The sequence below is a fragment of the Ammospiza caudacuta genome, chromosome 2, assembly GCF_027887145.1.
Source record: "Ammospiza caudacuta isolate bAmmCau1 chromosome 2, bAmmCau1.pri, whole genome shotgun sequence".
NCBI lineage: Eukaryota > Metazoa > Chordata > Aves > Passeriformes > Passerellidae > Ammospiza > Ammospiza caudacuta.
Window position 1 is genome coordinate 105,581,728 of NC_080594.1, and position 26,331 is coordinate 105,608,058.

General features: G+C 39.4%; 1 protein-coding gene across 2 annotated transcripts in view; it reads right to left on the minus strand.

Annotated features, from left to right (window-relative positions):
• The window catches only part of SH3KBP1 (SH3 domain containing kinase binding protein 1), a 213,979-nt gene that overhangs the window by 22,140 nt on the left and 165,508 nt on the right, over positions 1 to 26,331 (minus strand). For both annotated transcript variants that reach the window (XM_058821978.1, XM_058821985.1), the window contains 4 exons: positions 14,242 to 14,343; positions 10,268 to 10,319; positions 6,399 to 6,479; positions 3,760 to 3,922 (listed from right to left, as the gene is read on the minus strand). In XM_058821978.1, coding sequence (XP_058677961.1) covers positions 3,760 to 3,922; positions 6,399 to 6,479; positions 10,268 to 10,319; positions 14,242 to 14,343 — 398 coding nt within the window. The remainder of the gene's footprint in view (positions 1 to 3,759; positions 3,923 to 6,398; positions 6,480 to 10,267; positions 10,320 to 14,241; positions 14,344 to 26,331) is intronic.

Sequence of the window (26,331 nt, forward strand, 5' to 3'; positions counted from 1 at the left end):
GGTGTCTGCTTTTGATACCATAAGCTGATGACAGATGGCCTGAACCTCAGCTCATGGCAGCAGCTTATAAGCAAAACACAAAGTGGCTGGAAACCCTATTTCAGACTACAGGGAGGCTGTGATAAAGAGCTGAAAATTTTTATTAAAACCCAGAAGAGGTCATAGATTAAGTGAATATATATCTCATTAAACCCTGTAAGAGGGTGACCAGCGAACAAAAAAATAGACAATCAGATTAACAGCAAACAAGTCCTCCATAGCTCTCAAATGGCAGGAAGTCTGCACCAGGAAGGATGCAGAAGAAATTTAACACATGCATAGAAAAATGTATTAATTGGCATGATGATAAATAAGGGCATTTCCAAGTGATCTACTGGAACAATTAGTTTTCTTATTTTTTGGTCTTTAACTTTTTCTTATATTGCTTATATATTTGTAAACCTATAAGAAGCAACAGAGTTTCTTGGCTGACAGAGCAACGAGCATCTGACTGCATACTCTGTTTTGCACACATTCATTTCCCAGCAATCTGAGAGCACAATGTGAGTTGGAAGCACTCTAGGAAATGTGTGAGCATGGCTTTGGAGAGATTCTTAGAATGGCACGATTTAGGGCTGAAAGTTACAACATTTACCATTTGCCTACAAAAGATACCAAGATATATGGCAACAGCCCCACAAAAAAAACCCCCAATCCTGTTGTCAGAAGAATCAACAGGCTCATTGTGGCACCCTGCATCCACAGTGCTGTGAAAGGAGTGGAGCCCTCCCTTCTCATTCAGTGTCCCTCTCTGCTTATGCCCATACACACAGGCTGTCAGCTTGACCAGACAGATAATCAGCCTGAGAGAAACCCCACACTAATAGAAGTCCCACTGCAAATTGATTAATTGCCATCTGGAGCAACTCCCTGACCCATATGGCTGCGCAGCTGCACAAATGCTGGTGCTAAACATAAGGGAGGCTGTGGGAATGGGGTGCCAGCACAAGGAACCCTGTTAGCAGTGGCATGGACATGGATTGGTTTAAACTAATTGTAAAGATGCACCTTCTATAGGTGTTTATGGCTTGCCTACTCCAGAGAATTGACTTATCTATAAATTGTATAATCATGGTACGTCTAAGTAAGCTGTGAAGTCATTAGAACAAACTGACAGCTATTCATTCACTGTCCCACATATTTTTTATCTGTCCTATTGCCCTTGAAGCCCTACTCTGCCTCCAGTGAAGGAGGATTATATTTAAATGGAAAAACAATCATCACTACAAAAAGTCAGTGATATGCATAAGATGCAAGTCACTTAGTACAGAAGAAAACCCTCTTTGGCTTAGCAGCTGCCATGGAAATTGCACAGGACCCACTTTGTGGGTCTACACAACTACAGCAATTTTCCCCTCAGGATCCAGTACTGGTTTTTGCTGGGATAGAGTCAATTTTCTTTATAGCAGCTTGCAAGGTGCTATGTTTTGGCTTTGTGCTGAAAACAGTGTAGATAGCAGAGGGGTGTTTTCATTGTTACTGAGCTGTGCTTGCAGAGTCAAGGCCTTTTCTCCTTCTGTCATCCCACCAGGGAGGAGGGTGGGGGGGACAACGAGTTGGGTGGGGACACAGCTGGCCCCAATGGACCCAGGGATGTCCCACACCTCAGGGTGCCACACTCAGCATGTAGAGCTGAGGGAAGAAGGAGGTGGGGGATGTTTGGAGTTATGGCATTTGTCTTCCCAAGTCACCACTGCAGGTGATGAAGCCCAACTTTCTAGGGGATAGCAGAACACCTGCCTGCCCATGGGAAGTAGCAACATTCTTTGCTTTGCTTGCACATGCATCATTTGCTTTTCCTGTTTTACTGTCTTTGTCTCCACCCACAAGTTTTTTACTTTTTCCCTTCTGATTCTCACTCCCATTCCGCTGTGGGAGTGTGAGTGAGTGTCTGCATAGGGCTCAGCTGCCCACCAGGGCTAAACTACAACAGGTCAGCAAAAGTTCTGCTGATTCAATTTTTATCCTAATTGCTTTAGGTTTTTTAGATTATGGAAATGCATACCAGTAGGTCTTAAAATAATTACTATCTTATTAAACTGAATGGATTTAAAAACAAAACACCTTTATTGAAGTAACTGCTTCCACTTGAAGCATCATATTTCTTAATTATCCAAGTAATTAAAAGTATTTTCCATTTTTTCTGTGCTAGATATAGGACCATTAAGACCAAAAAAGGTTGCCTGTTTAGGTGTGCCTTTTGCCTTTGATAAAATGAAAACTGAAATATCTTTAAAAATACGTGGTTACTTCATACAATTTTGTAATTAGGAAAAAAAAAAGGAAACCACAAGAGCAGCAATAAAACCTTCCAAAATTCTAAAAATTGCTAAAAATTTATAGCATGTTTAAAATATTTCAAGCAAACTATAGAACAGAAGAATAGTTACTCCATTGCATGCCTCACCAGTGAACTGAACACTAGGGTATGTATTGGTCTTTCCAAGACATCACACAGCTAAATCAGAAGACTGTAGCAAATACTTGTATTTCCAAGTATGCCCAGGTGATCAGCAGGTATGGGCTGTATTTTGGAGCAACTGGGCAAGCATGTTCAAAGCCAACTCCAAAAGAAGCTGTGGCAGTAGCATCTGGAGAGAAGAGTAAGCTCTCAGAGATGTACAACCAAAGCATTTCAGTAAGATGAAACTGGGAGCCCAAGGCAGTTGCCTATTTTTCTTTTCATTTGCCCCAGATTCTTACTAAGAGCATTTTTTAATTTAATCATATGTGGAAGTATGAAGGGAATCAATGTCTAGCATTTCACTCTAACCTACACTCTATTCTGGTATTTAATTCACCATTACTATTACTACTTGAACTCCAGTAGTTCAATAGCAGATAATTTTCCTAACAGTACAACAGTAAAAATATTTTCATGCCTATATTCCACTTTTTCTGCAAGATGCAGAGCTTGCCCATTTTAGGCAACTGTTTTATTCTGTTTTTCATCTAACTCTATTCACTATGCATAAGGAAATCTACAGTGCACAACCCACTTGTGATGACTCAAAGGTAGCCACCTAGACCTGCTTAGGACTACAGTGAGGCCTTTAATTTCTGCAACCTTTCCTCTAGCAGAGAATAAATGGACTTGTGTTGGCAAGTCCAATTTCTCAGTGCTTCTCAGTCTTCTCAAAGACTGTAACCATCAGTGATAAAAACATTATGTAACTGCAGAGTGACAACCAACATTAGAGAATAATTACTTGACAGCACTATTCTGCAGTGGCACCAGCTAAAAGAGCATTGAAGATTTGTATTTTGCTAAAGTTTGATCTAAAATGATCAAGGAAACCACACTGAAACCAGGCTGACAATATTTGAAATGTGCATTGCTAATGCTGTTCCTCAGCACAATCCAAGCTTGTGCATTGACTTAGTGCCCAAGGTAAGCTGCAAAAATTTCAGGTAAACTAAGAAAGTCAGGATCAGAGTAACATTCTGATGCAGGTATTCCCCACATATTCTGCACTGTTGCAGCAACAGTAGAATTTCATCAGTAGAAATGAGCTAGTCATGAACAGTGTAAGACTGCTATTATTGAGAAGTCAGTTATGATCCAGCCAGGTGACTATAAGGATTTTCTTTTTTTTCTTATTGTTCTTTAAATACAGCTTACTGTGAAATAAACTGGGACATAAACTGCAAGACCTAAATTCTTTAAATGAGTGTTTTTCCCACTGATCCCAAAAGCGTTGGACAGGAGAAAAGCAATACCTTGCATGAGTCACAGGCACAACTGGTCTTTCTGGTCGTCTCGGGGGCAAGGTGCCAGGTCTGGACACAGCGTTGGCTTTGGGGGGCCGGGGTTTCTTCGGAGGTATAGCAGGAACTGAAGGCTTCTGCAAGTCTAGCTGCTTTTGCTCTCTCTCTGATCTTTCTTTAAATCAATCATTTCCAGAAAAAAAGAACAGGGATATTATTAAGTGGAATTCATTTGCACTCACAAGTCTACATTCAAAGAAGAAATTTGTAGATAGACTGTATACAAAGAAAAACCTTTCAATTTCTGTTCTAAATCATTCTTTATTTGATACATTTGCCACAAATCAGTTGCTCAACCTGCCTGGCTGTTCTGCCTGGAACTCCTCAGCCAAAACATGTGTGCAGCATCTTGATGGGAATACTATTTTTTATTTTAGTAACTTACTGGTTTCTGAGTGTAAAGTACAAGAATGGCAAGAAATTACATACCATATGGTACAGCTTCCCACGAGCACAACTTATATTAAATTTTAATATGAAACAATAGTAATTTAGAAGTTCACAAAAATAATTATGCTGGATATTCTTAACATCTCTTGGATAAACAGAGAAATACTATTTTTGGGAGGGGAAAAAGTATGTTTCAAGTGAACTACAGTTAAACGAAAATAAAATACAAGCAGAAAAATTTAACAATATCTAGCAGAATGTAAATCCCTCCGAAAAATCAGACCTATTATTTAGGTTTTAAGCACAGGATTATATGCTGAGTTTTTCAGCTTGCTGGTGAAAACCTAGATCATTTGCAGAATGGATTAGGCACAGTTAGGGAGGGAAACCATGCTAATACCCAGTGCCAAATATGCAGTGCCTGTGCATGTGTAAAGTAGAATACACATTAATAGCTCTTCTAAATAATGTGCTCTAAATTCCTAGTACAAAACAAACATGTAAGCGTGTTTGCCACACCCCAGAAGAACTGATTTTTCTTAAAGAAAGGCCAAAACACAACAAAACAAACACAACAAAAGTTGTGCTAGATGATCTTATAGGTCTCTTCCAGTCTTGAAAATTCTGTGATTCTGTGATTCTGTGTTCTTTATATACTACTATTTCAATACCCCACTTCCCTTGACAATGCTGCCTATGATATGCTGGGAATGTTACACCTCTGTATACATCTAAGAGGTATTGGGAATGTTACAGGATATTCCTTAATGGGTTCTTAATGAGAACCCATGAATGAGAGGATCATGGAATAAATCCCCAGAAACACATTAGGCACATTAGGTTTGGAATAGTCCAGCTAGCAGCTATTGCTCACAGGCAGTATGCTTTGAGCAGATGCACTCATTGGGTCCTCACTAACACCAAAGCTTTTCCAGCACACTGTGTAATTTTTACACACTTAATCCTATGACAGTTTCTACTGCGTCAGTGTCCAAGAATCTGAATTGTATGAGGGACAGGCTGGGCAGTGTGCCAACACACAGCTCAAAGGATGTTCCTGTGCCACCCCTGCTGTCACACCACATGAGCTATTCCTGCCACTCCCTGGTAATCCTAAATGCAGGCACTACTCCTACAGCCTCTTTTCAATGTTTAGAAAAGTTACAGATATTTATAGCCCAGCAGAGTAACATATTTAAATGTCCTCTGCTGTTTTAGTAGTTGGCTTTTTAAATCTTATAATGGCATAGCAAAAATTTTATTGCTATGATAACCACAAGAAGCAGCACACATCATCAAAAGCAAACCTGTGTAGAGAAAATAGCTAAAACACTTGTCAGATTGCTAAGATGTATATCCAGAAACAGCTCTTGGTACAAAGTCTGAAGGTTCTGTCACTAAATTATAACTGCATTTAGTCATGTACATACACGTGCCTTTTAAAAGGCTGCAAGTTCAAATACTTAGACATTAAAAAATCCCATAAACAAACTTGTTCTTACAATCTAATAGTCCACTTAACATATCAAACTTGGCACCATCTTCAATTAGAGAATAGATGTGGCTATTTTCCTGAGACTATTCACCATTCACAATGAACACAATGAAACTATTAAAGGTTTAATTTGCTTGTCCCTGCTCTGTGTGGTACTGTGTCCCATTTCTCACAATGTTCAAACATGGCTTTGAAGGATTTTTTCGTTTCTTCGCTGCCTTGCCTGTGACTTTTGTGGCTATGATAATGGGGTGATTCATAAGCATTAATGACTGTATCTCCACAAAATCCCTTTGTGATGCAGGAAAACCACCAACCCAGCTTTCAACTAGAGAACCAAAGAAGACAGATGTTAAGAAAAAAGTACACCCTAATCTGGGGTATTTTGCTTGATCGAGCACCTGGGTTTTACAGAGCCCTGGGCTTTATACAGCTTTTCATGTATTGAGAGCAAATCTCCCCTGGCCTTCAGTGGTGGCTGCATGTACTCAACAGCTCTGGATGGGTTCAATTGAACACCCTGAATTCAGTCCATAAGTGAAAATGAGAGCCTTTCCAAAACGCCTATCATCACAGTCTATCAGAGTGGAAAACAAACATCCAAACAATACACTTAGTGGAAACAGAGAGTGGGAAATGAGTATGTGCATTGGTTCTATTTCCCTCATCTCTCAGCAGAGAACAGGCAGGAAAGCACATTTCATACCTTTTTCTTCTGTTCGATTAGGAAGACATTCTGGCCTTTCGGGTGGTATCTTCTTGATTTCATGCTTTCGATCTGTGGTCCCTGCCAAAGACAGAAAAACTTGGAATTCTGACCAAGCCAACAAAACAGTGACATAAGATTTAATTCTGCATTTTCTTAGGCTTTTTATATTCCCCAATTTGAAAACGTCTTGCTAAAACTGAACATAAATTTATATAAAATATTTGCCTGTACCATAATGACAAAAAAGCAATTGGATATTTATGTCTTTGTAATCAAGTTCACAGTTTCCAAAGTGTACAATCCCAAAGAATAGACACTCTTTGACTATTCTATGGGAAAAAAATATAACTGCAGATTTAAAAATGCGGACAAATCCTTTATCATCACAGACATGAATGAAGAGCGACTCAACAGTGTGCAGAAACATTAGGAAATCAATTAATTGAGCAATGTCAATAGAAAGCGTGATGGAGCCGAATATACAGAGATTATTTTACATTAAATTAACACATCCCTCCCCTTTTTCTGCACTACTATTAGCTGTTCACTTCCACATATTAGAAGGAGGAGAAGAGCAGTACTGGCAGCATTCTGCATGACTATTTTAATTGACAGCTTTTGGCCTGGAGGTGTAAGCCCCTGGCTTCTCCTGCCTCTGTACTGGAGGCCCTGACATTCTGTTGCTTCAAGAAATATGAGAACTTGTGGCACCAACAACGGGAAGATTCTGCAAAAATTTCCTGGCACATACAAGATAAAATCTTCTAATCCCACGTTATAACAAACACTTTATTGGATATTGGCTTTGCTGCATTGGCTAACCACTAGGTGCTAATGCCATTTCAACTTAGTAGTGTTGAAAACTGCTTTAGGTAACACTATTAGCATTTCAATAAAAATTACAGTAAATGAAATCCAAGAAAAGCAGAGAAGGCAGGGCAAAGAGCACAAGGCAATTTTTTTGTTCCAATTTATTCTATTATATGCAACTCTCCAGTGCATTTACATTTTCTGAATGTGCTGTTGGAACTCTCTTCTGCAGCTGGTTCCTAGAAATCAGTCATCAGTGGTGATCACCAGCCGTTGTTTCTTTACCCAAGTGTGCTGTTGGACAGGCAATAGTACCACATACCATGCCAATAAACAATACTAAATTCTCATTTATGGTTGGATTTGATAATATTAAGGGTCTTTTCCAACAGAAATGATTCTATGAAAAAGACTTCACTCCTGAGAGGAGAAGCTGTTGCTCCTGAGCAATCAAAGCCTTTCAAACCTCAAGTTATGCAAAGCACAAGTCAATGTATTGATAATCTTGCACACACTAGTGTGTTCAAAGAGAAAGACACATAAGTCTGTACCTAATTACAGTATGATTAACAGTCATCATTAACACACAGAGGGACATTTTCAGGCCAAGTCTAGAGCAATGAGCCAGCAGCCACCGAGGAGCTCCCAGACTCAGTTGTTCTTCCTACTTGCATTGTGATTGATTAATTAACACCCAGGCAGGCACCATGGCCCTGCCTTAGCTCCCAGGGGACAGTCACCTTCAAGGAAGCTTTGGAAAGCTCTGTATCAGCTTCCAGAGGAACTCCAGAGTATTGCCACCCTTCAGTCTGGACACAGCTGTGTTGCTTACCCAGATACCCAGTGAAATGCCAATGCTTTCCAATGACTAGTTCATTAAGGAATTTGTGCCCCTAAATTTGGCTCTCCAGTTTTCACTTCCTTTGTAAAGTGCAGCACAGATGTCTGGCTGTTTACTGCTGTAGAGATTATAAATTTCTATCTCTACTATAATACAGACACCTCTTTACACATATGCCACTTGTACTACAAAGACAAGTTCTAATTATCTGCTTTGATTTTATATTCTGCATCAGAAGATGCTGACATTTAATTATTTAGGCTGCAACTGACAGTTTTAAATTTATTCATCACACTGTGGCTGGTCAAATATGCAGAAGCATTATTGAAGTTGTTGCCTTCTATCAACAGTAAGACCTGATGTGGAGATGTGGTAAAATAAAGTATAATCTCAGTTATTTGACAAAGTAGAGGATGTCAGGATGATTAATCCTAATAAACACAGGATGATTTTCAGCTCTAGATATGTACCAGAAGAAACTCTTGTGCCTTATCAACCAGGAGTTGTCAAAGAATGAGTATGAAATAAAATGAAAATGAAATTAAATGAATGAAATGAAAAAAAACTGCAATAGTCTTGGCTTTGACATAGACTTCAGAAGGCCTTAATCAGATTGTCTGCATCCTTTTTACAACCATTTTTCCTTCTGAAAAAGGGTACATTTCAGAAGGAAAAATGCTATGGTGACACAGTAAAGCATTCTATGCAAGCAGGTACCTATTAAAAGTGTTATTCTCTAATTTTAGCAGTATAAATTGAAAAAAATAGGAAGTTTTATAGAGTTTTTACAAAACACATCAAGCTTTTACATCAGTGGTTACTAAGACGTTGTTACACAGGCACCACTAGATGGCAAAGTCATACTGCTCTCTCTGGACACTATTACTGATTTAAAATCAAATTTATATTTCCTTGAGTCTCAAGACAGAATGAAGAACAAACCAGGGATGTCAATAAACAACACATATATTTATGGTCATGATTCTGTAGTCAAAGAACTGCATGACAAATTCAAAGTAGTTAAATTATAGCATATTAATTCACACAAAATTGTATATTGGTATAAGTGGCAATTCTACTAACAGTGTAAGTCTGTAGGAGAGGAAAATTTACTTTTTACAGCACCAAAAGCTGAAACACATCACAGTAACAAGAAAACTATCTGGAAATTGGACACATTTGTTTTGGTTTCTAATGTGTGCCTGCAGCGGGGGAAGCAGTAGTGCTGCTGCAGAGTTTTTACAAACTGACTGGGCTTAAGGGATTAAAGAATTCCAGCCACAGTTATGTTTCCACCACAACTGCAATACAAATGAAAACTCTGAGAGCATCCCCTGCCTTGTGATTTGTATTTTTACATGAATGGAACTGGAATTTGGTTTCTGAGATCTGTCAAGTGAGTAGATTCTTTTAACTAAGTTTCATGATAAAAATAAATAATGCAGGCACTTTTGAAAATTAGTATGGAGAGGTGCTTTTAAAATTACAAATAGAACTATGTTCAACTCTCAGTAACCACACACAATTCAGTATAACAGATCACAAAATCAGTTTTGCTAGCACTTCTGTTTGGAAATCAGACTCAGCCCCTTAATATCTTTTCAACACCTTTATCTACATAACCATTCAGGATTATTACTTTTAGTTTTACACTTAGGGCTATAAAAGTATTGAAAACCAAGAATCTATGGCCTAAAACCTGTAGCAGCCAGCCAGATCCAGCATTCATGCAGATCTGCAAGACTCAGATTGCAGCTCAGAGGAGGCCACTGCATGACACTATTTTATAGATATTCTAAAAAGCTCTGTGTCTCTAGAACAAATCAGATCTGTAGTGAGTGCAGTTTCCTCCTGCAGGTATTGTCAGACTCCACATACTGTGTCTGTACTGAAGGACATGCACACAATCAACTCCAGTCAGGGAACAAAACCAAAACAATTTGAAAAACTGAAGTATCACACTTGCTCTGATTTAATATGATTAAGGGGCAAAACAGGTTATTTTAAAAAATGGTATAGATGGTTGAGTATTTAAATACATTTAAAGCCAACCACAGTCTTTCAGGGTTACCAACTATTGTGATTTCATTAGTTGTAGTCTAGACATCTGCTTGTCAATTTTGATACAGATGAATTCTATACGGATTTGAATACACTTAATTTAGATTTAGATGTGCTCACTGACACATGCTGTAAAAATTCAACTGCACTTTACCTGATCCTTGTTTGATGACAGGAGCTGATGGAGGTGGTGGTTTCTTCGGTCTCTAAAATTTAATAACAGAAGAAAACAGGTTGCTTCAAAAGGCCTGTAAATCTCATTCATACAGAAGTTGGAGTTGATCATAAAATGCTTAACATTAATTATTACAAGTCATGAGACTACAGACCTGTCACATATTTCTCCTGAAATAACTTCATTAAAATGAATTTGAAGAGAGAAAATAGCATTGACAAATAAAATATCGTTTTTATATTTGCAATTGAAATGTCCTGCTGAGGAGTTTAAAAAGTTCATTTTATGTACCTTAAGACTGGAGGAATACATGACCTTTGGTCTAATGAAGAAGTCTATTTCTTTAAAATTTAACGTTGTAAATATTTACCCATTTTGGAAAAAAAAAAGCAAACACAAAGAAACTCCGAGATACATGTGGCAAAACCTGAGGTATTTTCAGACCCATAAATGAGGCAAAAATGCAGAACTCAGGAAATACAACAAAGGTTACTCTTTATTCACTTACTAGGAAAAATTTAGAGTTCCAGTTGTGAAAGATCCGGATTTAGATGTTTGGTGAAATGAAACTAGTTATTCTGACTAATCTGTCCTTTTAATACTTTTACCATCTCTGTTAGGATGATTTTCCTTGTAGATCTGTAATGGTAAGACTGAGAAACATGGCCACCAATGGTTCTGGCAGTGCCTGAACAATTCCTCTTCACCTGAGTTTGGGGGACTGATGGCTTTTCCTCTGTGCTGATGTGTGTGAATGCATGCACAGCACACTGGCAGTCACCACAAATATCGTGGACTGAGTACAGAACCAAATGGAGCATCATGCTAGATCAAAAGACATGCTCTATCTCTCACTTTGAAAAAAAACCCAACTATCAAGGTTATTGTAAAGAAATTCTAAGGAAGAAAAAAACATTTTCCTCCCCATATGTTCATTCTTTTTTTCTCATCTTTCCTTTGCTACAGATTGATCACAATCACTTTGACTACATTGCTGGCTATGTAGCAATGTATATTGTCTCTTGGAACAAATGTGAAATGAAATGATTTTTCCAGATATGCTCAGCTTTGCCAAACTTCAATCAGCCATTTAGACTAGTATTTTCTCTCAAACTCTTATTGATCCCTGCCCTCCTCCCAGTTATTTTCTATCTATCTGCCAAAGCTTTTGAGAAAGATCAATTGCTTTGTTCACTTGCAGTAATTAGTTCAGTGTCTGCCCAAGAACTCTCAGATCTTGGTCTGAGTGCTGAAAGAGAGCAGATTTGCTGTGAAGGCTGAGTGCTTGCCACATACCCTTCCAAGGGATCTCTCTCAAATCTAGCAAATGCTTTCATCTCTGGAGTAAATAAAATTTCAGCCCAGACAGGGTAAGCCTAACATCCTGAATCTCAAAGTTGTCATCCAGCAACCTTCAATTTTCTCCTACCATCTCACCCTGACCAGATCACCTCCCATCACCAACCTGACAAAGCATGGCCAGGAACTCAGGAGATCAGAATGATCTTCTACAGCCTGGCTGCCATGGGCCATTGTCCACAAACACTGAGTCCCTTACATCTCAGAGACACTTGTCCAATAATTTGGGCAACATGGTTTAAGGTTTAAATGTAGAAAAGTGAATAAAAATTTGGAAGGGAAATGAGACAGAGACAATGAATGTCCTGTGATAGGCGTTAGGAGTTCTCTTCATAATGGCTGCAGAGGGAAATAGCTGATGCTGAGGACTCAACAGTACAGTACAGGCATTTGGAGTTTTATTGTGGACTGATCCCATTGACTGACCATACATCAGCAGCTGGAATACAAGAGATGCACTCCCTTAGCACATCTTTTGGCTCAGTTCTCTCCTGTAAGGGCTCTGTGTCCCCTGAGATGTCTTCCAAGGCATGACAAGTGCAGATGGACAAGTGACACATTCCCTATGGTCACTTCTGATTAAAACCAAAGCACTTATGTAGAGACACAAAGGAGAAAGGGTCTCATGGTTCATTTGACAAAGTGGCTTTAACTGAAAGCTGAAGAGGGAAATAGATTGGTTAGAAAGGACAGACCAAGGTCAGAAAGGGTGTAGGGTGAAGGAGCCTTAAAGACTCCTTAGGGGAACATGGAGGAGCCAGAAGGATTTACAAGGATCTGTGGCTGGATGAGATAACTGAGAAGGTGATGGAGACAGACAAGAATTTACAGAAAGGAAACCAGGACTGATTGGACAAGAAGAGAACAGAACTACAGAGCAGGGACACGGAGTAAAAGGGGAGAGGAAAAAAAGCTGTATAAAGAAATTTGGTGTAGGGATAGAAAGTAAATCCAGATGGTGATTTGGACTCAGGTAGTGAGCTCAGGGGAAAATCCTGTAATGGAGACCACCTGAGAGTGGAGATTGGGACTAGGCAGTGAATAGAAAAAACCTGGAACAAATAGACATGTGTGGAAAAGAGTCAGGCTTGGAAAATTAGGGACTGGACAAGGAGATGGGAAGAGATCCCAAGCTTTTGTTGAACAGACAGAAGAACTACTGCAACAAATACTTTCAGACCATGGGATGGAATCCAAGGTTTCTGGATCACATCAGAAAATACCTGACAAAATCACTGGTAAAGTATTTATCTCCTTCCCTTTTAGCACTGATTCAAGCAAAGACAGATGGTCTATAGTCCTACCAGTTACTTACTCAAGTGGCCAGATCTGTGGCATTTCAAAAATTGATAAAATTTTATTCTCCACAGTTAGAGCAAACCTAGCTGTAATTTCCAAGTGCCTGAATACCTAATTTACTTTACAAGTTATAGTCAATTGTACTCTAAAAATCACTTTAAAGATACATAATTTTTAAGTTCAAAAAGACTGAATAATTACACCACACAAAATGGACACCAATAAGGATTTTTTCCTTCTATAATAGGCTCACTATGTCTGCAGGTTTTTGATTTCTGCCTCTTCTAGAAATCACCTTCTTTCATTTTTCAGCCTTAAGCCAGGATATGCACTTTGCTGTGGAATTACCTTTTCATCTCCCACAGTTTTTGCTGCTCTTCTCCTTTCTTTTTCAAAAATTATCATGTTAGCCTCTATGAGTTGTTTAACAGTTGCTTTATTAAGCTTTCCAAGTTATTTAATTTTTGCCTTCAGCATCCAATTTTATTGCCAAAGAGGGAAGCTGGGTGTCAGTAAGTTTTGGTTTTATCACAGAAGGCTTACACTGTCACTGTGAAATACTCATCAAAAGCCTGATTGCAAGCTTGTAATATCCCACTGATGACTCAAAAGGTTCCTAAAAATGGAATGGTCTTTTGGGGGAAGCAATCCATTACTTTATTCCAGGAAACCACAAGATTTCTAAATATTGTCTGGCAAGCAACAATGCCATCTTTTTCAAATAAATAGGAGCTGAAGAAACTTCTGCATAGGTTTTATACCTTCTTTTTTAGTAATTCTGAGAGGTAAAGAAACATGCTTCTGAGATACCAAAAGCTTATTATTTTTCAAATTTCACTGTTAAAATCTCACCCTTTTTGTTCTGGAACAGTGCTTGACTGCTGTTCATCAGCATGCAGGTGATCCTCAACTTTTCATATTCCACCACAAAAACAATGGAGAAGATTAAAGAATTCTGGATATCATTGCATCACCCGACTCAGTCCTGGGACCTCTAGTTCCTCTAGTTCTTGTCTCTCTCAAACTTGTAGGACACAGGACAGAGAGCTTTCAGAGCAGCATAGTGCAGGTGGGGTGACTGGATGGGCAAATCAAACCCTTCAAGGAAACTCTGTAATATGACTTTGAGTGCCACACACTCTTTTTATGGATGCTTTCTAACTAGAATTTTATTCCTTTATGTTTTTATGTTATTAGATGAGAAGAAAAAACTTCCACATATCTGAAAGAGGATTTCTTTCAGCTCTACTTTAATTCTGAATTTTCAAGTGAAAATGAAAGAATATATTGCTTACCTCTTTTTCAAAGTCTGAAGGGAGTAGCTTGACAAAGTTATCTGGAAAGACACCTCGTCTGCCATTGAGTTCTCCTTCCCACCAACCCACATCAATGCAATCCTACAAAACAGTAAAATAAAATGAAAACCACAGTGAGCTGGTGCACTGAACAGATTTTTGAGCTAAAGTACTCTCTTGCATAATGTCCTGCCTGTTTGCTAGAGCATGACAATTTGCTGGAGTGCTAGGTTAACAGGGTAATCTATCAGACAAAAACTTCAATAACCACCCTGCATTCTATTATCACATGGAGCAGCCAGGAAAGAACAATGAACATGCTGTAAGAGCTCAAGACCTTGTCTGTGTCTAAAACAAAATGCTTGTTCACCATTTGATCTATTAAACAAGTCAGCATTTTGATCATCCATGACCCTATGTCTCTCTGACTTCATTCTGCAGAAAGACAATAACTTCATTAGACATCATACATCAGGAGATAAAAAAGCTCTCTTATTTCCCATACTTGTAAAAAAAGCTTGACACACTGGAATTATTAAATTCCATTTCACTCCAATTAATAAGGCATAATGCACCTGATTAATATCTGGCATAACCTTCTTTTTCTGCAGCATTTCTGAGCAGTGCAATGCAGAGTGCAAAACAATGTACAGCTAAATAGGTGAATAAGTAACACCAGTGAGTATAAATTATAAAGAATAGAAGTTATTTTTGTTATGAATAATAACAGTAACAGAAGCCACAACATTTTAGAGAAGGTTAAAATTGTTCCCTAAGCCTTCAGTGCTCCATATTCCCTTTTTTGTGTCTGTTTGCTACATAGAACACTTCCTGTTGAGATTTTCCACATTCTTTTTTTCCTGAAAGCTCAGGCTGAAACAGCTCAGCTGTTTTCCAAAACACAATTACAGGAAAGTTACCCATTGTCTGCTCAGTCTTAAACCCACTTCAGCCAATTTTTGCAGTTGGCTCAACATCAGGCTGGCCAGCCTTTCCTGATTTCCATAAAATCTTTTATTTCAGCTGCTAAATGGATGACAGAACAATGCAGGTTAACTTAGTGAAGTGTGCTTAATACCAAGTCTTAAAAATATTGTTCACAATGAGTGTGCTTGTTGGTATTTTTCTGTAAGTTACAGGAGACAAACACTGGATGATATTTGAGAGAAAACAGACTAACATTAAAGATCATTGCTTTTATGCTTAGGGGGTGGTTTTTGTTACTTTTTTGTTTTAGAATCTTTATTTAGCTTATTTAGTCCTCCTGGTCTCCTGAGTATGTGCTAACTAAACACACCAGCTAAAGAGACTGGTTTCTTACATCATGTCTGTTTTGGTGCATTTGGCTCTTTCCCCCCACTATCTCAGTATTTTTTCTGATGTAATGCAGGCACAAAACAATCCTTCCATTCTTTTTTTTTTTTTTTTTTTTATAATCTTTTCTCATGGCTAATCTTTGCTTTTCTGTATTCTCCCTTCTCTTCAGCAGGGTGGCCTCCACCAGGGAGGACATTTCCTAGGCCTTCCCACAGTTATTCAGGAGGCGTTTCCCAGCTCTGTAAGACCTTTGTTAGTGACCAGGGCTGGTTCTTGACCAGCTGATGTTTCCAAAACATGAGCTGAGTGCCTACAGGGGTGTCAAGGACTCCAGGGAGGCCAGGCATGGGCAGGCTGTGTGCAGGACTCTGCTCATGCTGCAGAGCCAGCGCCCCTCATTCCTGCTCTGAAGGATCTCTCCCACTTGGCTCTGTCCACTTGCACAGCCCAATACTCAGGGCACTCAACTGCTCTATCACATGGTGTGTTTTATAATGCCCTCCACCCCTCCACTGCTAAGCTTTAATTGCCTAAATATTTATACCCAATTCAGATTTTGAAAAATATTAAGAATAATTTGAGCATCCAGAGATGAAAAGCTTGTGCTTCAACTGATTGCACAGCTTAGCACTAGCTAATAATCCTGACTGAACAGCACAAGACATCACAAATATGCTTTTTAGGTTAGATTTTTTATGCTCTTAGGGAACACAAATATTACTCCTACTTCTTCACTTCATTAACACTTGAATTTTTTTCCTTTTTAAAGCTCATTTGTTTTCATGAAGCTGCTGTTTGTGTCACACATTCATAAATCCCAAACAGCTGCAGTTTTGCTTTTTTCCCCTCTCCAGCTTGTCACTCAGGGTTATGCAGCCAATCACCAGTGGAATTTAATTCAGTAAGTAAATCTCTTCAGGCAGTTTCTCTTTAATTTTCTCATTTACTTCACTTGCAAGAGGAGGCTTATGGGTCACTGAGAAAGAAATAAAGAGATTTCAGAAGTTAAAAGCTACTGATGAAATCTGGTGAAGAATCTCCATGGTGGTACCCTTTTGCTACCCACATCTGCAGGTTTGCCATGCCCCAGAAACCTCTGGAAGTCATCCTAAGGTGCTGGCAGAAGGTAGGTCTCAGCTGTGGGACAGAGCAGCACACAAGCACACCTGAGCTACACTGCACAAGCTGCCCCAAGTACTGACAAAGGGCAGAGCTATGAAGCACAATCAAGGCAGCACGATGAAAACAACGTGTCTGCTTGTGAACATTGAGCAGAAATCACTCAAATTCTTCCAGATTGCCATCAGCCATGCAATCTTAACCATATTGTCTTTTTTTAAACACATCTTGTTAAAAAACCACGTGTTCAAGTACAGCAAAATGGCTGTAATTTCAAAATGCAAATTTTATAGAAAAGCTGTCAAGCAATCCAATATCAAGATTGACAAATCTTTATTAATAAGCCAAAATTTATTAACAAAACAAATGGATCTCTGCTTTATCTCCATGTTATCCTGTCAGAATCATATATAACAACTTAAACAAAAATCAGGTGATGCAATATCCCCAAAGTCCTATGAAGAAAATGTAACCCAAGTACTAGAAATGCATTTTGGTTTCCCTTAAGAAAAAAGCCCTCAAAAATATTTATTAAACTGAAGGAGTAAAACGTTGCAAAAAAGATACTCCAGCTACTGAAATTCATCAAGTTAAGGGGTAGCTGTGTAAACATTTAACTACCGTAAAAATCAGCTCCTACCAAAGCTTAATTTAGAGAGTATACCCACCATTCTCATTGCAGTGACAGTGCAATCAAAGACCTCAGAGAAATTCACTGCTGGTTCACATTGCCAAGCCTACTTTGATTGTTCAAGCAGAGGCAGACTCATAAAACAGAGAAATTAAAAATCTTGAGGGAGATTTTGGTATTTTCTCATTAAAATACAAATCTTGGTTTTATCCTCATTTCTAGTGAAGTAAAATCATCAAACAGTTTAGGATGAAAATGACCTCTAACATTACTGAATCCATTTTTTATCCCAGCACTGCCAAGCCCACCTCTAAACCATGTCCCTGTGTGCCACATCTACATGTCTTCTAAATACCTCCAGGGATGGAGACTCCTACACTTCCCTGTGCAGCCTGCTCCAGCGCTTGACATCTCCTTTGGTGACCAAATATTTCCTCACTTCTGATCTAAAACTCCTCTGGCACAGCTCAAGGCCTGTCACCTGTCACTGGGGACAGCCTCACACTGCCTGTACCAGGGCACCTGGACAGGGGGGACAGTCACAGAGGGGATGCTCCCCCTGTGCTGGGCAGGAGCTTGGTGCCACTGCCCTGTCCCTTCAGTCCCTTCAGTCCCTCCAGGCAGAGGGAGGACAGGGAATCCTCCATGTCCAGCATCCTCTCTGCCCATCAGACCTGCCCCAGGGAAGGCAGGGTGTGATTCCAGCTGTCACATCCACTCAGCAGCCATTCCAATTCCTCAGCAGTTCCCAAATAAAGCATAAAAAACTGAATACACTGGCATAACTAGCAACATTCATTTTGTGCTAAATATTTGGGCAAAAGTTGGACAAAACATAGCAAAGGGAAAGACTAAAGTGTTGGGGAATTTTTGAGATGTTTAAACTTTATAAGAAGTAAATATTACACTAAATAAAAGGTACTAAAATGTCAGCCTGGGCTGGAACATTTACATAAGTCAGAGGAAAGGGTAAATCTGGGAGAAATGGAAAGTACTAGAAAATCAGAATATAGCTACCTTTTGTCAACGTGTTGCCAAGAATTATCAGAGTATGTACAAGTGAACTAAAAACATCAGTCCTTTCATTGATGTGAAAAATAAGAACTGCTCTTTATGTAATTAGCAGTGAGACATGCAAGCTGTGAATAAAACTGGAAGAGAAAATCATCTGGAGAAAACAGACTTTTTTTTTCAAAAGGGAACATCTAAAAAGAAAACAAAATACAAACCCAAACCAATGGTACAACAAGAAAGGTAAAAACACAGTTCTACTCTGAAACTTATGTCTGTGGTGACTAAAAGAGAAGGGACAGAGGAGAGGGGGAAGAGAGAGATACATGAGTAGAGAGACCAGCCAAAACCATGGGGAGATATTTGGCAAAGAAAGTTTCCATTCAGAGCACCAGATTTATCACACTGTTACTGAATGGAAGGGAAATACAGTGAGATACATAAGTAGAGCTGACAGCATAAAATCAAGGCTTAGTTACCTTTTAGCAACTGCAGAGATTCTGCAGCCACTCTCATACTGATGAAGAAAAGTCATAAAATGGTAGAGTCATGCTTCCTCCTCTTCTGGGTGTAAGAATCATGACTTTGGTCTCTTATGCACACAGTATCCTACATTAAAAGGTTTCTTAGCAGCAGAACTACTGCTCTGTATTAGAGCAAACATTGTGCTGTTCCTTACTTTGGTGATCTCAGTTCAACAAGAAAAGAGCAGAAGATGGTGGAGATTGAAGGAAAAGCCCAGCATAAAGCACTTTATGCTCTGCAATCTGACAAATGCTCCACTCTGTGCTCAGAAGCTGCTGCACCCAGACAGAGCCCACCCACACCACACGGGCCCATGGCATCCCCCATGCAGGAGCAGCTGCCACCAGCCAAGAAGACAGAATTCCCTTTGGTCAAACACCATTTCCCTGGTGGTAAAAGAGGTGACAATGGAGGTGGATAAGGCAGAGCTGTCAGTCCCTGTCACCATGATATTTTCTGAAAAATCCCTTCGCCAGGATTTTTATCCTGAGCAGCCTCAGAAAAGAAATGTAAGCAATAATTATCTGATTGCTTGGAATGTGGTCTGGAGGTTGCTTACCAACAAGTGCATCTTTGATTGGTTCTATGTGAGTTGTTTTTAATTAATGACCAATTCCAGTCCAGTTGTGTCTGACTCTGGTCAGTCATGGGTTTTTATTATCGTTCTTGTCCAGCCTTCTGATGTCTCCTTTCTCTTTCTTTACTATAGTTTTAGTATATAATTTCTTTTAATATAATATTGTAATATAATAAATAAGCCTTCTGAGAACTTGGAGTCAATTCCCATCTCTCACCTTGTCCTGGGGACCCTCACAACACCACAAGTCCCCTTTAGTACCTGATACCACATTCAAGACCATGAAATTAAAAGGCTTAAGTTCATGCCTGGCAGGTATCTCTCATGCCAAGGTGTGTCCCAGCTACAAGCTTGGCTGTGACTGATAACCCCACTACCAAACCTGACTGAACTCTCCCTGCTGGAATTGCTGACAGCTTCACAGCCTCTCCCTCAGCTCCAAGGAGGCAGGAGTTTCGTCCATCCCACAGACAGAGGGGGTTTTATTTCATATAAAGTTCTTTCTTTTAAAAAAAACAGACTTGGTTATTAGAGATGGGTTTATTTCTAGCCCACACTACTATTTGTACTCTAGGCCTGAGCCAGATAAAAGGAACATGAAGTGCAAAGCAGCACTTCTCGTTGTGAACATATTTATAATAAAACTCTACTATTTGTATTTTTTTCATTATTTTACCAAGAATCAATAAAGCATGCAAGATTACTATAATTTAAATGTCAGACATGCTCCAGTGTATGTTTTCTTCCAAGTACCATGCATTATTCTACCCTTTTTCTTTTTTTTTTTTCTTGAAGCCACTTACAGGAGAATTACTGTGTGCTATGAGACTGTTCTTAATCACTTAAATAAAGCCCTGTAGCTACTTGGCTCTATGTATACATTATAATGTGTTCAGAAGCCCATTGGACTTGCACCTCAGTCATCACTGCAGCCAGCTGCAAGTGCATCAAGACTGCTCTCTCCAGCACTAACAACCATCTGATTCGGGGAATCTACCCACGGCTGAGCAATTCCTGCAGCTTTACCAAAGCTCAAGGAGGCCTGAGAGGAAGCAGGCATCCACATCCACTGCTGCAGCTGTGCTTTCCACTCCACTGTAGGGGCAAAGGTGTTTCCTGCCTTTTCCCCCAAAGCAGCCAGGCCTTCGAGGCAGCACCCACTCCCCTCCTCTCCTGCTGCCTTTGGGAGGACTGACAACTTCAGGGAGTGCCATGGCCCCAGTTCATCTCTCCACTCCCTAACCTACCTTCCAAGCTCCCCCAGTGAAGAGGAAGGCTTTTCCCAGTATAAGTAAATGAGAGTTATTTTCTATTCCCCAAGGTCACAAACTGAGTAATAAGCTATGTGATTATCTTCTCTCCTATCCATGGCTTGAACTGTAGCTGTGTAAACTCTTGAAGAAATAGATCTGAAAAAGGCCAATCTTCTCATCTGTAAATAGGACTTCTGTTTTTCTGAGGGAGCTGATTTCTGCATCCTCTGAACATGATGGTAGTTTGCAATACTGCTAAAATATGAAGCTATAGTTTAGATATCAACCCACAACTGCTTGATTTTTCAGCTCTTTGGTTAAAAGTTTTTGATTCAGAACTCTTCCATCACAGAGATTACACCATCACAGCTAAGACAGAAAGCAACACCAAGAACAAGAAAAAGCAGGCCCCCAGAAAAGTGTATGTGAAGCTTATACTGTAGTATCTGCACTGACATACACCATAATGGTGCAGGGCTTAAGAAAACATCACTTTTTGGGAAATCTCCACTAGACGACATAGTTCCTTACAAAATAATAATAAAAACAATAGTAATAGTAATAATAATAATAAATCATCCCAGTAGTTGGCATTTCCATTCATTAAATCTCTGCTTTCCTTCTGCCCTTGTAAAGTTGGTTCTCATCAAGAAGAATGTTGAGCTAGAAAAACAGCATTATTCAGAAAGCCATGAATCTCTCTTGTGCCTGCCCTGGGAGCTTTCATGTGTCAGCTCTGCTGTGCTGGCAGCCCCCCATTAAATTACTGCTAACCCCACTGTAGGCATCTCTCCAGAATTCTTTTAACAACAGCTAGCCAACATCATCATTGAAAGAAAAACAAACCACCTTTAATGCAAACAAAATGTGTCTAGTGAGCTTTTCAAGACATCAACCATAATACACAACGAGATACATGCAACATATAAAGGCTTCTGAATGTGAGGATTAAAGGCTCATAGAAAGACAAATCTGGAGGACAAGCCCTCTGCCATTCAGGCCACCCTCACAGGGCACCCCTGGGGCCTCCAGGCTTGACTGCAGCGCTGGGGCCGAGAGGTCCCAGCTCTCACAAACACCAGAGAAGGCCACTGGACAGGCTCTGTGATTGCCAAACCATCATTAAAAACACATCAGATCTTCATTAATGCAATCTGGCTTTTGAGGGAAACAACAAAGTCATGTTAAATCAGGGTGAAAAGCATTTTAATAATATTCAAATATGTTTCTTTAGAAATTCTTGCTACATTCAGTGTCATGACTTTGACACCAAGACAGATCATACTCAAAATCCAAGTTTATCTTAAGAGTTAGAAAAGAATTGATTTTAGAATCCTCATCAGTTCTCATTAAACTTGGTAAACTATCTATGAATGAAGGAAATCATCTCTCCAGGGGCTAACATTACACTCACATTGTGCTACCTAGTACTTCTCCAAATGATCAAGGTTTGTTACTTACTATAAGCTCAGCTACTGGGATTGAGAACTTATAGTGCAAAAAAGTGCAAAATTTGTTAAATTCTGTTAAGAAAATGGCCATGATTTAGAGCATCTGGTTAGTAATCAGATACTCCGTGGCAGAAACATGATTTTAAGATCTGTCAATAAGACAGAATGAGTCTCTCAACAACTACCTAATATGAGATAATTTAGATAAAAGAGCCCAATAGACAATAAATTTGCCTTCTGAAGCAATCCTGGAGAAAACCCATTTTCATTTTACATACTTCTTGCAAATGTATGTAGATTATGAAATATTGAAAGAAAAGCATTAAAGGAAACCTCACAGTCTGGCCTCTAACCTCTGTTTGGCCCCTAACCCAGAGGCTTATCCTGCTCAAATCCTTAACCTCTTCCAAAAGCCCCAAATCCTGAATGGATCCTTCCCAGCTCCTGCCAGTTCTCATGCCCAAGCCACACAGAACCTCACATCTGATAATGCCAGTTGCATCTTTCAAAGCTTAAGGAGACAAACAGGAACATTTTTATTTATCTGCAAGCTCCAAGGCTCTACAAACTTCTGTGGAAGGAAACAGGAGAGATAGTCAGGAATTGGACATTATTTCAGCTGTGGTTACACTGCTCTTTCCAGGCTGTGGTTTTTACTGGAAGGCACAACAAGGAGACCCCTCTCCAGAAGAAAAAGTTTGTTCAAAAATTGGCTCAGGTTATTGAATCCTGCAAAAAAGAACTGGCTGAGAATAATGAACAACCTGCAATTCCCAGGACATTAGAGCAGAGGATCTAACAGAGCAGGGGTTTTTTTCTGTTAAATATGTTTCAGGCTAGGTCTAATCTTTTGACTTTACATTCTGTGACTAGATGGTTTAATCAGTAATGAGGCTAAAAAGCTTTGATGAAATATTTGTACAAACAGGAAGAATTAAGTTGCTTATTGAACAAAACCATCTCTTCTGAGGATTCACTTCATTTGCAATGTTCAGTCAGCAGAATTATTGTGGAAAAATAAATATGTTCCACATCATAAAACTCTAACACTCCAATACTCAAATTAAAGCTAAATTAGCCAACACAAACATGAAAGGTGGTTCTAATAACAGACATAATTTATGCCTCTGATGAGCCAAGATAAAATATTTATGTAATTACATTTTCTGTATTTAGAAAGATTATAAAAACCTAGAACAAAACATTTGAAAGACTATTTAATGCTATTACTACTTAGATTGAAGACATCTTAGGACCTGGGTCCTAATTACAATTACTAATTACTTGGGACTGTATGTGCATTTTCACTTCCCCTTGAAATAGCTTTCTCTGCCCTGAAAAGGTTGAGCTTCAGATAATACCATCAAACCAGCAGGTGAACCCAACATTCAGAATAAAAGAAGGGATGAAGCTAAGAAATGCATCTAAAGCCCACACTGTGAGCAATAATCACAGTTTTCCAGACACCTCAGCATTTCAGCAATATCTCAGTAGAAAAAAAGATTCTTTCCTTTTTTATCTCAAAATATGTCACCTTTTTAGATTAGCTTGGCTGTGTTAAACATACTTACAAACAAAATGCCTTTCAAATTATGCAAATCTTGGAGCACTGCATGCATGAGGGATCCTGCCACTTCACCTACATAGCTTGGCATGAACTTGTGTTTGTCAAAATTCAAATTTGGGACTTCCCATGAACAAAAGAATCACCTCCTTTTGAAGTCACTGTTGTAGCATCACAATTTGGGGTAACAAAACCAGGAAAAGACAACTTCAGTGTGTACTTAAAAAAAATAATATTATAAATATACTACTGAGATCAGCATTCAAGTGCTGGCTGTTCCACTCTCCCTAGACTAATCACAGGCTTAAAAGCTTATTTAAGTGCTGAGCTCAAACATTTGTGTTTCAGTAATATACCTAAAGATACCAATGAAAAGTAAGCTGCACCTGGTTCCCAAATAAACATTGTCAGGGTTTGTCTCTGCAGAGACCTTAATGCCCCACTGCTAATCACAGCAGCCAAGAAATGCTGCAAGATGTGACTAAGTGTTCAAAGTTATTTATAAACATTAAGAATCCTTGGCCAAGGACAAGGTTCATGCAATAGACTCTACTCAGAGTCTTTTTTCCATAATGTATTGAGTATATAACATAATTTCAGAAAATGAACATTTATTTACTTGATCATCAGAGTGCCCACAAGTTTTATGTAAGTGCTTTAAATCACTCATTTGAGGAAGCATTCATGCTTCTTTGCAATGACACAAGTTCTACCCCAGGCACTAGCTGCACACATTGGAGGTGTGTCAAACAGGACCCACCCCAGCTGCCATCCCTCATGGCACTGTGGCTTCAAACCCAGAAGAGATCCAAACCCTCTGATTCCTGTTAGTCAAACCCTACAGAGGGAAGTTTCAGGGCAGGGAAAAGTGACCCTACTGCTACACCAAGCTCTCAGCAAGCTGCTGGGACAGTCCCCCTCCTCCATCACCTGTCCCTGCTCACACAGCCCCTCTGTGCGTGCTGTGGTTGCCAGATGCAAGGGCAGAGGGCAGGAGAGCCCTCCCTTTGAGCAGCCACCTCTCATCCATCATGTAAATCGGCACCCTCAGCATGCACAGTGTGCAAAATCATTCCTTGTACGGAGTCAGCAGTGGGATACAAGCAGGGCTCCCAATCACAGGAGGAGGCACGATGTCCTGGGGGAAAAACTGGTGCCAAGGGAAGTGGTGAAGGGTAGAGGGCAAGGAACACAGAAAGCAGATTAGGTACGGCCATTAGGCCTGGCCAGTGATGAATAATTCATGGATATCTCAGGAGCCTTTATGGTACTGTTCTTTCTGAAGGAAATACCTATTCATTTCCAGAGGCAAGAAGTGCCTTTATGGCTTACATGCTTCTCTTTAAACACAAATATTCATAAAAGCTTTCTTAAAGCTATCATAAAAGCTTTCTTAAAGCTGGGCATTATTAAATGTTTACTTACTTACTTTACTTAAAGTATTCCTTTCAGTTTCTGTATGCAATATTGCTGCAGAAGTTTGCACAAATGTGCAAAATATCTTGTATTAAAATCCCAAAAAGGGGCATCTGCATGACCAAATATTCAGTGTCAACACAAGTCCATTGTGTTACTCTGACAGAAAGCCATCATTTTATTTTAATAAATCAGATCATACTTTAACTACATAACCTAATTTTTTGCATGGTTATATTAGAAAACTATTGTCTAAAAATGAGCTAAAAGCTTGATTTTAGTTGTCAATCAAGAAAAAACAAAACTACCTGACTATCATGAAATGTGACTAATTTTTTCCTTTCTTTCAAAGGAAGAAAGAGACAATATTAAACTTTATTTTGAAAGCCTTAAGCTACAATAGTTCTGCTTGGAAGAATTCTATATTCTTGCCAATTAGGTGTTTTTTAATTGATCTGTGATATTATCACTCTGGTTTGTTGTTACCCATAGAGGTGAAAATAGTGAAGATTTCATCATAATAAGGAAGAATTAGTGATAGCTACCTATTAGCTCATAATTAAAGAAAATCTTAGTTTTTAATTCCTTCACATATTTCTATAGCCAAGGTTTGTAAAATATGTGTGTGTTGTTTGTAATTAAAGACATACAGAAAAATTCAGCAATGAATAAAACCCCACAGAAACAATTTCTGGCAACCCTAGTGACTCCCCAGTCCAGCAAAATGCTCAACTGAGTATCAGCAAGTGCCTTCTGTGCCATCACACTGCCTGTGCTCCTTCCCCTGCTCACGGCCCCAGCTCTCTGGCAGGATCCTTTAGCACAGCACTCACCAATTTCATCCCTTCAGGAGCCCCCTGCATCCAGCACAGCAGCTGTTTCCCTTCACTGCCCTGCCCAGATCAGTTTGCCTTGCCAATCTCTCAGCTAAAGAAAGTGCTCTGGACAATTACCTCCTGCACCAGGATGAGCATTTAGAGATGGTGTAAGAGAGAAAAGCAGGAGAATTGTTTTGGCAAAAGGGCCACGCTCCTGTAACTGCCTATGAACACAGGCAGGGTTAAATGAGCTGCCTTGAGGCTACCCCAAGGGTTGGGCAGCATTAAAGGCTCTGCACAAGGACAGATTCCATGCTCTTACAGGGACAAACACACACAGCACCACTGCAGCAGTGAGAAAAGGACATGGTGAAAGAGACTACCAGGACTGAAACTCATTGAATTGTT